General features: G+C 44.2%; 1 protein-coding gene across 1 annotated transcript; it reads left to right on the plus strand.

Moving 5' to 3' along the window:
- Window positions 1-370: 370 nt before the first annotated feature.
- LOC310873348 (solute carrier organic anion transporter family member 2B1-like) lies at window positions 371-11,827 on the plus strand (the record flags this gene model as incomplete). The annotated part of the gene is made up of 15 exons (XM_083785711.1): window positions 371-399; window positions 948-1,143; window positions 2,008-2,145; window positions 3,126-3,288; window positions 3,574-3,783; window positions 4,105-4,203; window positions 5,103-5,233; window positions 5,393-5,480; window positions 6,027-6,191; window positions 6,614-6,800; window positions 7,017-7,158; window positions 7,847-8,004; window positions 8,373-8,437; window positions 8,573-8,693; window positions 11,704-11,827. The coding sequence occupies 15 exons, from the start codon at window positions 371-373 to the stop codon at window positions 11,825-11,827; spliced, it is 2,016 nt and encodes a 671-aa protein (XP_083641837.1).
- Window positions 11,828-13,427: the final 1,600 nt, after the last annotated feature.

Raw genomic sequence — 13,427 nt, forward strand, 5'->3', positions numbered from 1 at the left:
GGGCCAAACTGTTTTAAGCAGATGGTCTCCAAAACTGGGCTCCCTCATTGGGTTGTGGAACAATCTAGCAGGCATATAGGTGGGCAGGGATGTGGGCACAATCCGTGCAGGGCCTTGTGGCCCATGCACTGATGACGAGATGTCCCTCTATCTGAGATCTGTGTGCATGACGGACTCTGTGTCGATGCCGTCCGCATTTAGCAGGTTATACCAGTGTGGTATCCATGTGACAGCCAGCACCCTCCTCACTGAGTGTGCTGGGCTCCGCATCAGGACATGGCTTCAACAGTCTGTTGGCCTACTGTACGACGGGCTGACTTGAGCGGGAGTGCATGACTGCAGACTGCAGTAACCTGGTTACATTTCCCGAATGGCACCCTGGTGCTCAGAGGAGCTCAGGTTAGGGCCCCACCAGTTCTGTTTGGGGGCCAGGCCGTTAGCCCTGGAGGCTCTATGATGAGCCCCCTTAAAATCGTTTAGTCAGTGAGCCTGACATGCTGTCACTCAAGACAGCAGTATTATATAGTCACGTCTGCAAGGAGAAATGTGGGAGTTGCGAGCGCTGTCAATTTACACCTCGACCCAACCTTCTCCCCAAGGTTCTCTCAGGGGCACATCTCAATCAGGTGATTGAGCTCTGTCCTCTCTTTACATGCAGACGGATGAAGTGTGCAGACAGAGCTGGTCTCCCACTCTGCCCCGCTAGAGCGTTGGAGTTGTATGTCAGGGCCACACGTAGGCCCACAACGTGACGGACCAGCGCTTTGTGTGTTTTAGCAGGGGTGCTCGGGTAGACCATGATCAAAGGCTGGACTGTCCCACCGGATCACAGGGGTGATCCAACAGGGACAAGCAGGCAGGAGTGCCAGTGTCGCCTGGAAGGCGGGCACACTCTGCCCATGGGACGACAGCCCCCTGGTTGATGTAGAATGGTGTATCTCTGACAGATATCTACACAGCAGTGACATGGGCGACTCTGTCTACATTCACCCTGTCCTACCGATGGAACGTGGTGGCATCCGCTCCCCCTGTGGGAGTCGCTCCTGCGTGCTACTCTGCGGTAGGGTCACCGGCACCTTGACCGGTCAGGTCGGCCCGGCCGGGCATCTGACGGGCTGGCTTGAGCAGCCCTTCACCCCGGTGGTCACTGGCCTAGCATTGTGCTGGGCCAGCTGAGCCTAGGTGGCGTCTTGCGCCTAGGCCACGAGTATTACTTACTTGGTATGAATACTGACGTTTTGGAGCATTTTGGCAAGCGCCTGTGACTCATGGCGCTCACCACTTATAGGCTCGGATGGAATTCAGGTAAACTGCCTCGGGCTGCCCTGCTTATTTCCTCGCGGTGTGTCTTAGAGAGTTCCCGTACATATTGAATAATATGTAGTGGAGAGCCAGTCTCGAACACGATAGAGAACGGAGGGTTACACTGTAACCCAGGTTCTCTGAGTGGAGAGACTGGCTCTCCACGAAAGAGCCGCTCCGAAATTCGTGTCAATCAAGTTAATCGAAGTGGCTCTGCACAGATGGGGCTTAAATATCCCGCTGATTGGCATCTGGGCAGGGCCACCATAGTGATGTGTCTTTTTTTTTTTTTTTAGATATTTTTTGCGGCTTACGCCTTTTATTGATTTTTGAAGGGACAGACAGTAGGCTGACAGGAAACGGGAGAGAGATGGGGGGATGACATGCAGTAAAGGCCGTGTCGGGTCCGGGAGTCGAACCCGCGGCACACTGCGACTGGATTACCAGTCCGGTGCCCAGACCGTTACGCTACGGCCTGGGCCTAGTGATGTGTCTTAAAGAGATATCCATGAACACTGCCCCGTGGGGTCAGTTCCCGTACATAATATGTAGTGGAGAGCCAGTCTCTCCACTCAGAGAACCTGGGTTACAGTGTAACCCTCCGTTCTAAGAGACCATAGACAGATGATGTAATAACAGAGCTACATTAATTGTATACAGTATTCTAATTATCTGACTTCTCTCTCCTTCTCTCTCTTTGTTTAGTTCTTTGTCTTCTGCCATGGACTGCTGCAGTTGGCTCTGATGTTAGTGTCTGGTTTTACGGCGGGTGGCATCCCCACCATAGAGAGACGCTATGGGTTCTCAAGCACGGAATCTGGCCTCCTGTCTGGTTTCAATGAGGTGAGCCCTAGTTATCTTATCTCCACACTTCACTAGCCCACACACCAATGAGAATAATTGGTGTGTCAAACATTATTTGATTATTACGAGCAAGATGTCTTGGGACAGCACTCTCTGGCATTTCACATAAGGGATGTTTAGATATTGGCTTTTCCCCCCAATGTCCCGATTTTCCGATATTTGTCCAACTTTTAATTTCTGATTCTGATATCAACACCGATATCAACACCGATACAGATCTAGGTGATGATCCAGTCTTCTCCATGTATGGCTATCCGGGGCTTGATGAGTTCAGTGTCATGATCTTCATGTATGGAGATGGCCATACAGTATACAGTATGGAGCGTGTCACAGGGCGTGACTGACGGACTAACTGACATGAAGTGTGACTGACATGAAATGCAGGTTTTCATAGTATATCTAGTTCAGACTTCACAGATGCGCAACAGACAGTAAAACAAACAAGTTGATTCTTCTGCTGTAGATCTTTGTTTAGTCTGTAAAATAGCATGATATTTCTGATATTAAAAATGTCATGATATCTGCTGATAATATCGGGAGGGCGATTTTTGACATCCTTACACAGAAGCATTTGTTTGGAACTCAGACAATTCCTCTACAAGGTCATGTTCATGTCATGTCGGCAATGGTCCACCCCCTTATACTACATCAGATCCTGCTTGTAGCTGAACCGGCATTCAGTTTCACTTCTTGCCTACAAAGAGCATACAATAAATCTTTCTCATGACTTGACGAGGATGTAACTGAAGCATCGGAACGTTGCCGCTTTATTACTTGCACCATGTTAATAAAATAAGGGCTTAAACTGTCTGAGCTGGTCCAGTGCCTCCTGTAACCTGTCCTACCTCTGAGATGCACCAGACTGGCACCAGACTCTAGGCTAGAGGCACGGTTGGAAATCCCTTCTGAATAAATATTTCTCTTGTTGGGGCTGTGTCCTGGATGTAATGTGCATGCAGGTGGGGAGCTTGTTGCTCATAATGTTTGTGAGTTTCTTGGGGAGCCGTGTTCACCGTCCCAAGTTCATCGGAGGAGGAGCTCTGATCTGCAGCCTGGCCTCCCTGCTCAATACTCTGCCTCACTTCCTGGGAGATCGCTACACATACACTGACCACGTCAGCTGTGAGTCGCACAGCACGCATGTTCACACATACATTACAGTGGTGTCACATGTTTACTTTACTGGAGCACTACCAATTTTCTGTGCTTTTACTTTTACTCCACTAGCCTACATCTCAGAGGCAAATATACTTTTACTCCACTACAATTATTTGAAAACATCAGTTACTAGTTACTTTATTATTACAAAAAACATACATTACCACATCTGCCCGATGTATTCATGTTCTGGCTCTGGACAGTTCTATTCCATCTACCTGCTGTCTGTCTCTCTCTGTGTTCAAACAGCAAACAGCTCTGGCCTCTGCCAAGCAGACAACGCCACAGTGTCACCCGATCAGGGTTGCACATCACAGGAAAGCACAGCAGAGCAGTGGATCTACCCTGTCCTGCTCATGGCTCAGCTACTGATGGGTGTTGGCACTGTTCCTATCCAGCCCTTTGGCATCTCCTACATTGATGACTTTGCCAGCAAGAAGGCCTCACCGATATACCTTGGTATGCGCTATTGTGCACAAAACAAATGTTGATTACTTGGAAGGGAGAGTGGAAGTGTAAATCAGTGATTAGACCCATAGAGGAAACCAAGACAAACCTTGTAGGGAATATTGTGGGAGCCAGCCGCATGACCGAGTTTTTGATGCACAAACACAGGAACTGTTTTCTCCACTTTTTGTTGCATTAGTGAAATAAAAAACACGGAAAACAAACAGTGACATTGTCATTTACAACAAGGACACCTTTGTGTAGGCCTATACATGTTTCTCTGTCAAAAGCAACTCAATTCTTACCCTTGGCTGTGGTTTCTATTCTCTGTAGGTGTTCTTCTGGCAGTGAGTTCTTTTGGTCCGGCTCTTAGTTTCCTTGTGGGTGGCTTCACGCTAAGCTATTACGTGGACTTCGACAAGCTGTCGCCAGGTACGAGGTTATTTGTCATTATACGTGATAGCTGTTTGTAGATAGGTTAAGTATGAATATAAAGGAAGGAAGAAGTGGTTCACAGTGAAGCATATGGGAGGGGGAGGGGGATGTACACCAGTTAAATATTCTGATAATACACACAAAATGTCTGTCTATAGGCCTATGAAAAAATGGGACATTGTGAAACTCATGATCAAGTGCAACTCCACTCATTAACCAGCTGCATGGAATACTTATTGTGGCTGGAATGTTTTGGTTCTCAAAAATAAATGAATGTTTTCACCATTTTAAACCATATCCGTGGACATACAGTAACATATGCAAAAACAAGGACATTTATATTTCATCTATCCGTCATCTGTCAGTGTGCTCATGTCAACAGGTATTATCTTGAGATGGACTCAAATCCTCCATCACTCTATGATTCAGCTATTTGTTATGGTAGACACTAGAGGGCAGTGCTGCATATTGAATGGCTGCCGAAGTTACAAGATTTGACCTATTTGTAAAGCATAAACAGTACAGTAAAATATGTTTCCAAACTTTTGAGGAGGGATAGTTAATGCAGTAACAGGAACATGATTCAGCATTAGATTTGTTTTTCTTTACATTTTGTGTTTATCAATTTGTTCAAAGATGGATGGACTGTTGAGACAGAAATGCACTCAATGGAGACAAACAGTTTGCTGGATGCTGACCTGGCGCTAAAGGAAAGGTCATGGTGGTATCACAAATCGGTTTCTGCCTCCTGGAATCATGAAAGTGCACAAAAGGTGGCATGGCAATCTGGCAAACCTTTCTGTACAGACCAACAAACAGGATGTACTGTAATAAGATTGTTTAGTTGTTTTCATCGACATCATTTCATCATTTTAGTGGTTCTCTGTTGTCTTCAGATGAGATCCAATTGGATCCTACAGATCAGCGCTTCGTAGGAGCCTGGTGGCTGGGCTTCTTAGGATCTGCCATCCTCCTCTTCATCACAGCGCTGCCCTACATGTTCTTCCCCAGGGAGATGCCCAAAAAGGTGCAGTATAGTGTGTGCGTGAATGCATGCATGCGTGTGTGTGTGTGTGTGTGTGTGTGTGGGTGCGTGGGTGTGTGTGTGTGTGTGTGTGTGTGTGTGTGTGTGTGTGTGTGTGTGTGTGTGTAAACCCACTGTGTCATCTCTGTTTCCTTTGGTCAGGATGGTGATGAGGATGATGACCCAACAACGGAGAAGGAACAGCCAGCAGGCCCGGAGCAGGAACAAACCCTCACTCAGTTCCTCAAAAGTGAGACTTGCAATTTACCTGTTGTGTCTGTTGCAGGGTACAGGTGACTCCACAGGGCATGATGATTGCACCAAATTAATTCTAGATTATCTCTTTTTAATTTAGCATCTCCACCACGCCAAAGGCCAGGGACCGAGATAATGTGTGCACTCCTGTGTGTGCGTGCATGCACACTTAGATGCCTATATTTAATATGAGACATAGACATCACGTGGGGGGAAATGTCCGCAGTTATCAAAGCCGTAAATCATCTTTAAATTATTATATTAAATTATTATTGGTAAGCGGGGGCTTAAGGACATGATTTCTCCACACTTCTCCTAGGCTTGGGCCCCAGAAAGGTTTTCAGAAATGTTAGGATAGCTGTGAATAGACTACAGTATAGATAAGAGTCATTGCTCCAGAATGTTTTCATAACTTATCTCTTTCCCTTTCTCTTGCTTCGTCTTTCACATTCTTCCCTTTCTCTTCTCCTCTTCCCATCAATTTAAGTACTTTTTCCTTTCTGCTCATCCTCATCCAATTTCTTATCCTTACCTCCACTAGGTTTCCCTCGCATCGCCTTGAGGACGTTCCGAAGCCCCGTCTTCCTGTTGGTAGTGTTTGCCCAAGTGTGCATGGCAGCAATGGTGGTCGGCTTTGCCGTCTTCATGGGAAAGTTCATTGGGAAACAGTTCAGCCTGTCTTTCTCTTTCGCCAACATGCTGATAGGTGAGCTAGCGCTGCACTTAATTTTGAAGTAGTCTGCATGAAATGGGACTCCATGAGGTGCAATGAATGTGGGGGTTCATCTTTGAATTTCAATCTAGCTAGGCCTTCTTTTCCCCAAATTCATGTAGAAACCCTCCATTTTGTAAGCCAGCTAGGCATTGACTAATTTGTTCTCCAATTAGACTTATTTCCGTGTACAAGTGTATGGGGGGAAAGGCGGGACAGCTGCTTTATTGTAGGCCTATGCTCATTTTCAGAGCTTGCGAAGTACATGCTGTTAAAAGGCAGAAGTATTTGAAAACTGTGGGAGCCAACAAATCTGTCTCTCAAGAGACTTACTTGGGTGCATTTGCACCTGGGTATTTAATGCAGGTAGTATCATATACAGCCATAGACATGTACATGTACTTTGTTCCACGCAGGTGGAGTCGTTATTCCATTTGCTGTGCTGGGCATCTTGCTGGGTGGAGGTCTGATGCGGAAGTTGAATCTATCTTTGACTGGCGCTGGCAAGCTGTGTTCTGCAGTCGTACTGCTGGCCGTGTGCACGGCTATACCGCTACTAATGATTGGCTGCCCCACACAGACAGTTGGTGGCGTATTCCCCCAGTAAAGTATTTATGGAGGATTACATGGTTGCTTTCTGTATGTTGCCCTTGGTTCAAGATCTGTGTATGTGCGTGTGTGAGTGGGTGCATGTGAGAGAGTACACACAGACTGACACAGTACATGCATGTTTTCGTATATGTGAACCAGCAGGAAACAATTGCCACATTGCTGATGTTCTGTTGTCCTACTAATGTGTGTTTGTATTTGTTTCTTTAGCAATGATCCCATGTTATGTAATGCTGACTGTGCATGTCCTAAGGAGGCATTCAACCCAGTATGTGGCTCAGATGGAGTAGAATTCAGGTCCCCCTGTCATGCGGGCTGTCAGTCTATGGAGATGGAGGACATGAAAGTTATGGTAGGTGCTTGCTTTGCAAGAGGAGAGGGAAACAGGAAGGAAACATGTGTGGCAATTTTCCATTTAGGTCTTTAGCAGACACTCTTACAAAGTGCAAGGTAAAATTAAATGGCACAAACCATTGTCAACAAATGACAGGGAAAATTGTTTGCATAATTAATGGACCCATGATCATTACGAGATCTGATTGGTTAAAAAGGTTTTAAATAACAGACATTCCCACGTTGTTTGTTCCAACATATGACATAAATGTCCCTTACAAACATCAGTGGTATTGCTGAACAAGCTAGAAAGAGAATAGTGTTGTGGAAATTGACCAATTGGTAGTTGGTACAGTTGTTAATGACAGCAACAGGAGCTGTGGAAATACAACTGATGTGAAGTTAAACACTCAATGGTTCACAATACAGTTAGATTCGTTTTTTTAAAGACATTGGCATTCTAAAAGTACTATTATAACCTGTACTACAAAGTAACTAGGATAACAGGTTCTGCTTCAGCTGTTTTTGCAGTGACTTGTTCCAAAGCAAAAACCTGAATGCTGCGTTCATTAAAGCACTTGGACCAGCTTAAAACTGCAATTTGTGAAGTGAAACTTTTGCCAAGCCAATGTTTCTTTATATAATATAGTCCGTGCTGTACTGAATATAGTGTTTTTGACATGTTTTTTTTACTTGTCTCTCCACAGAACTATACATCATGCATGTGTGTGGACGAAGGCCATGCGATGTCAAGGGCTTGTCTCAGTGACTGCACCCACCTCCTCCCTGTCTTCATGGCGCTAGCCGCTGTCACCTGCTTCCTTGCCTCCATCGCCCATACACCCTCCTTCATGATGATACTCAGGTAGACAGATGGAGAGACACACATGCACACACACGTTGCACGCACGCACACACAGGCTTGCATGCACACACACACACACACACACACACACACACACACACACACACACACACACACACACACACACACACACACACACACACACACACACACCATGACATAACACAGATTATTTTCCATTATATATTTTTTTCAGAACAACTATGATAGCAGGATGTGTATTGGCAGCTGTTTCAAATGCAAATGGTGCTACCATGACTGCAATGGAAACACTACAAGAGATGGACTAACATGCTCCCTCTTAAAACACACCAAGAAACACACAAGTATACTCTCTCTCTCTCTCTCTCTCTCTCTCTCTCTCTCAGGATAGTACCTCCAGAAGATAAGTCCTTTGCAATTGGAGTCCAGCACTTTCTTTGGAGGGTCTTGGGTGAGTCCATCACACAACACAAAATTAACCCTAATAGATCAATATTACCAACAATAGTATTTTTCTGTGAAGGTTTAAAGGGCTTAATTCAATTTATCTTGATTTTTGGTCACACACACAACTCTCTCTATAAAGCGTTCTTGCCAGGCCCGGTGTTGTATGGTAGTGTCATAGACACCACCTGCATCCTGTGGGGTGAGAGGTGTGGCCAGAGGACTTCCTGTCTCTACTATGACATGACCAACTTCAGACAGAGGCAAGTACACTACCTCCCAAGCAGGGTTGTCAATACATCAGCTGATGGTAAAAACTGTCCTAGTCCCCACCCACTCACCCATCCATCCATCCATCCATCCATCCATCCATCCATCCATCCATCCATCTTCAACAGTGTAGCAGGTCCCGTAGCAGACCCCAGACTTCCAGAAACATGACTTTCACTTTGGGTACAAAATTATCTCTGAAGTCATGTAACATGACCGTCAAACAGGGTCAGCTCAGACTGGGGGATCCTGTGGAATTTTCCCAGGCCAGCATGGAGATATAATCCACCTGGTATTCGCTTTGACCTGTGGTCTCCTCCCAGTTGGACGTGCCAGGAAGACCTCCCTGGGGAGGCGACCAGGAGGCATCCATAATAGATGTCCAACCACAATTTGGCTCCTTTCTAAGCAAAGGATAGATGAAAGGAGCTCTGCTTCAAGTTCCTCACGGATGGCTGAGCTTCTCACCTTATCTCAACTATAACCCTACACACACACACACACACACACACACACACACACACACACCAAAAGTGATTTTAACGTAGGCTATGTGTCGACAAGCCGCATCCGCCAAGGCCTAAAAAGCACTCAAAAGCGACAACAAACCTAGATACCTCATTCGCCGCTGCAGTTCATTGGAGCGACATGTATTTTATGGAGGCCGCCATTTTGAACTCCAATATGGTGGAGGCACGGCCCCCCTTTCGCTCAAAGTGACTACTGGCCAATCACAGCACGTCTTTTCCTGGTCTTGGAAGTGATGTCACTGAGGAGGAAGTAATGATTCTGACAAGCCTCGGAAAAGACGTGCTCTGATTGGCCAGTAGTGACTTTGAGTGGCAGCGACAGCGTGCTGTGCCTGCTATATTAGAGCTCAAAATGGCAGCCATACGAATGATATGATACACATGCACCGTCTACCTTTAACGATTTGGTTATCATTTCCCCGTAGAGTGCAGGCTTACAGCAGCTTTTGAGGATTTGTTCCCAGTATGGTATTAACTTTAATATTAAAGGACCACTTCACCACTTTTCAACCTATCTTCATATACTACATCCTCACTAATAATCATGATAAAATGGCACGATTTTTTACTACTCAGTCTGTGTCTCATAGTGGGCAGTTTAGAAAGTGTCTTCCAGTGACATCATCATTGAGCAGATTTTTTACAAAAATGTTTAGATTTAAATTATCGTGAGAACGATGGCTTCCATTTTCGCATTGCAACTTTTCAGGACTAGAAAGCCTGCCGTTTCTATTAGCTTGGATTCCTAATCGATGATGTCACTGGAAGACGGTTTCTGAACTGCCCACAGCCCTCCTATGAGACACAGACTGAGTAGAAAATAATTGCGCGATTTTTTCATGATTATTAGTGAGGACCTATTATATGAAGATAGGTTGAAAAGTGGTCCTTTAAGTATAATGCCAAGAAGAGTAGCATCCTGATTGTGCAAAGTAAAGAGGATCCTAACTTTATTCTCAGTGCTAACATTCTCCTTGTCTGCAGTACCTCAGGCACTATATATTTGATGACCTCACACATGATAAAGACATTCATAGACAAACATTTTAATGAGGAAAGTTCATAATTGCTCTTCAGATGTCATGGTATCACTGTTTAAAGCTTTCTGTACACCGTTGTATACTGCTCACCTGTGGAGTAACTACAAGGTGAGTAGCATGCATAAACTTAAGGTTGTATATAATGATGCATTACGATTACTAGTGAGGGTACCAAGATGGCACAGTGCCAATCAGCTGTCAAGCCCTTCTAAGAAACTTAATGTACAAATGCATGTGTCGACTAGAGGAGTCTGACAACTGTGTCATCAGGTTGTTAACCAACCCTGTGAAGAGCTCTAATAGGTTCTCTTCCATGATTTGACGACATTGACGAAACTGCCTCTACAGGCTGTGAGCATATGCACTGTGTACATGTACATGTTAAGGCTGTCCCCAAACATTCAAGGTTCGAATGTTCGCTCGTTAGGGTTGGCACTCGAATCTTAATTAATGGGCTTGAACCATTCGTTTTTTTTATATAATTTTTATTTAAAAAAATATATAATAATAATTATTTATTTTTATTTTTTATTAACTTGAAAATATATCTCGGCGAGAATGCGATATGAACATGTAAAAAAAAGTAAGTTTCTAGTGCATTCCTGTCAGAAGTTACGATTTTTTAAAGAAATCTCCCCTTATTGTTCTGCTGTGCACGTTCATATGGTGATTGGAGACTGACGCGTCTCTCTCTCTCTCTCTCTCTCTCTCTCTCTCTCTCTCACAGTCACACACACACACGCCAGCATGATCGCTTTTCTTACTAGCAGCCATAATATATTAGCATTATGCTCGCATGATAACAAAAAGGAGTGAACTCTGATCATTATTAAGCAAAACGGTCACGGAAGATCTGCTTTTTCCCTGTGCCCACTTCTTGTGAGTGTGGAAGAACACACTTTTGTTGCATTATAGCAGGGTAAATATGAAGTTTTGCGCCACGGTCTTGTGTTTATATTCCTCTTACATACCGGTAGGCTGTATGTTATTGTCGCAACACGTTGTGTGTCAGAGAGTGAGGGGGCCTTCCTGAGTGAGGGGGCTTCTGACGGCGTCGCTTACTCGCTTCCCCTCTGTCAGAGGAGGAAGCGACGCGCAGCCGTCGGGAACCCCCCCAAACCGACTGCTCCCCCGCCCTTCCGAAAACTGCTACAGAAACTCAGACGCTCTGATCGAGACGTTTATTTTTTTAATTAATTAGAAACAAATGGTCCGAATGTTCACTCGGAAATTTCTGCCGAAGTTCGAGTCCTAAAATAAGGTCTAGGGTACAGCCTTAATACATGTATGTATGTATGTATGTATATTTTAATTTTTCTATTTTTAATTTGTTTTATTATTTACTGTCTTTTGTTCCTCTGTATGTGATCTGGACCGTGAGTCTGTAATAAAGATTGAATTGAGTGGCATTGTACTGTGCTGCTGCTCCGTAGGTTCTTGGGCACTCTGCTCAGCTTCATCATTGGAGGGCTGATCTTCTTCGTGCTGTCCATGCTGGTCGTCCGGAAGCAGACAAGAGAAGAAGACCCCTATGAGCTAAAGGAAACACAAATGTAACATTTATTTTTAAACGTGTTCATCAAATGTGTTACGTTATGTGTTAAATACATTTGCTGAATGCTTTTGATACATGTATAATGCACTTTCTAAATGTATTTAATATACCCCTCCCAAACCTCAGTTCTAAGCAAAGGCCTCTCATTTGCTGTGACTAACAAAGTCAATGCTTTCAACTTAAAGGTGGACACTTATAAATTCATGAGACAACTCCATTTGAAAATTTTATTTTCTCCCCACCATAAGAGTGCACCTTATTATACTGCACAGATATCACCTACTGATGAGACTGAAACTGGTGCAAATAATCCCTCTCCTTTTTATGCAAAGTCATCATTTTGCCCCTCAACCAACCTAAGTCCTGTCATTGTGACATTCAACAAACTTGTTGAACATGACATTGAAAAAATGCTTAAGGAAGATAAAGGCCCCAAGTATGCAAACTTAACCTATGAGGAGCAATGTGCTGCACTAAAGGAGTTGGAGGAAAATCCAGAAATCACTATCCGTTCTGCTGACAAAGGAGGTGCAGTTGTTGTTTTAGACACTGAATATTATCATAAAAGAATGCTTGAAAACCTGAACAGCCCCACCTACAGGCAGCTTGTGAAAAATCCCCTGAATGAATACAAATCTGAAATTGACAATCTATTGAAAGTTGCTCTTGAATCTAACTGGATCACAAAAAAAGAACATGCCTACCTAACTAGTCAGCATCCCATCACGCCCATCATCTACAGTCTCCCAAAAATCCACAAACACCCCACAGAACCCCCTCTCAGACCAATTGTCTCAGGACGAGGCTCTCTCACTGAACCATTGTCAAAATTTGTTGACTTCTTTTTGAAAGACTTTGTGAAGGATCTGCCCGCCTACCTTGGAGACACAAAAGATGTGCTCAACTGTCTGAGTAATTGCACTTTGAATCAGAACACAATATTAGTCTCTCTTGATGTTGTAAATTTATATGGCTGCATCCCCCATGAAGATGCTTTGAATGCTGCTTCCTATTACTTGTCCAAGAGAGAAATAACACAAATCCCCCCAAATTCGTTTTTATTGGAACTGTTGCACATTGTCCTGAGTCGAAATTACATGCAATATGGATCCAACTGGTACCTCCAGCAATCTGGGACTGCAATGGGGACAGCAACAGCACCTTCTGTGGCTGGATTGGTTGTGGGAAAATGGGAAGAAAATGTTATCAATGACCCTAATAATAACCCCTACTATTCAAAAATTAAACTAGGCTATACAAACGATACATTGATGATATCCTGTTATTTTGGGATGGGACACAGACTGAACTAATAGACTTTGTATCATATCTCAACAGCTCAAGTTTCCTGAAATTCACTTGTGAACAAAGCATGGTCAAAATTAACTATTTGGATTTAACCATATCCAAGGATGAAACTGGAATGATTCACACATCTATTTTCAGAAAAGACATGGAACGCAACTCAATTTTGCATGCTACCAGTAACCATCCAAGACACCTTAAGGACAACATTCCTGTAGGTCAATTTTTGAGGCTAAAACGCAACTGTTCAAATCTTGATGATTTTCACTCCAAACAAACCATTATGAGTACTCGTTT

This window comes from Protomyctophum parallelum, assembly GCF_964188405.1.
Source record: "Protomyctophum parallelum genome assembly, chromosome: 16".
Lineage (NCBI taxonomy): Eukaryota > Metazoa > Chordata > Actinopteri > Myctophiformes > Myctophidae > Protomyctophum > Protomyctophum parallelum.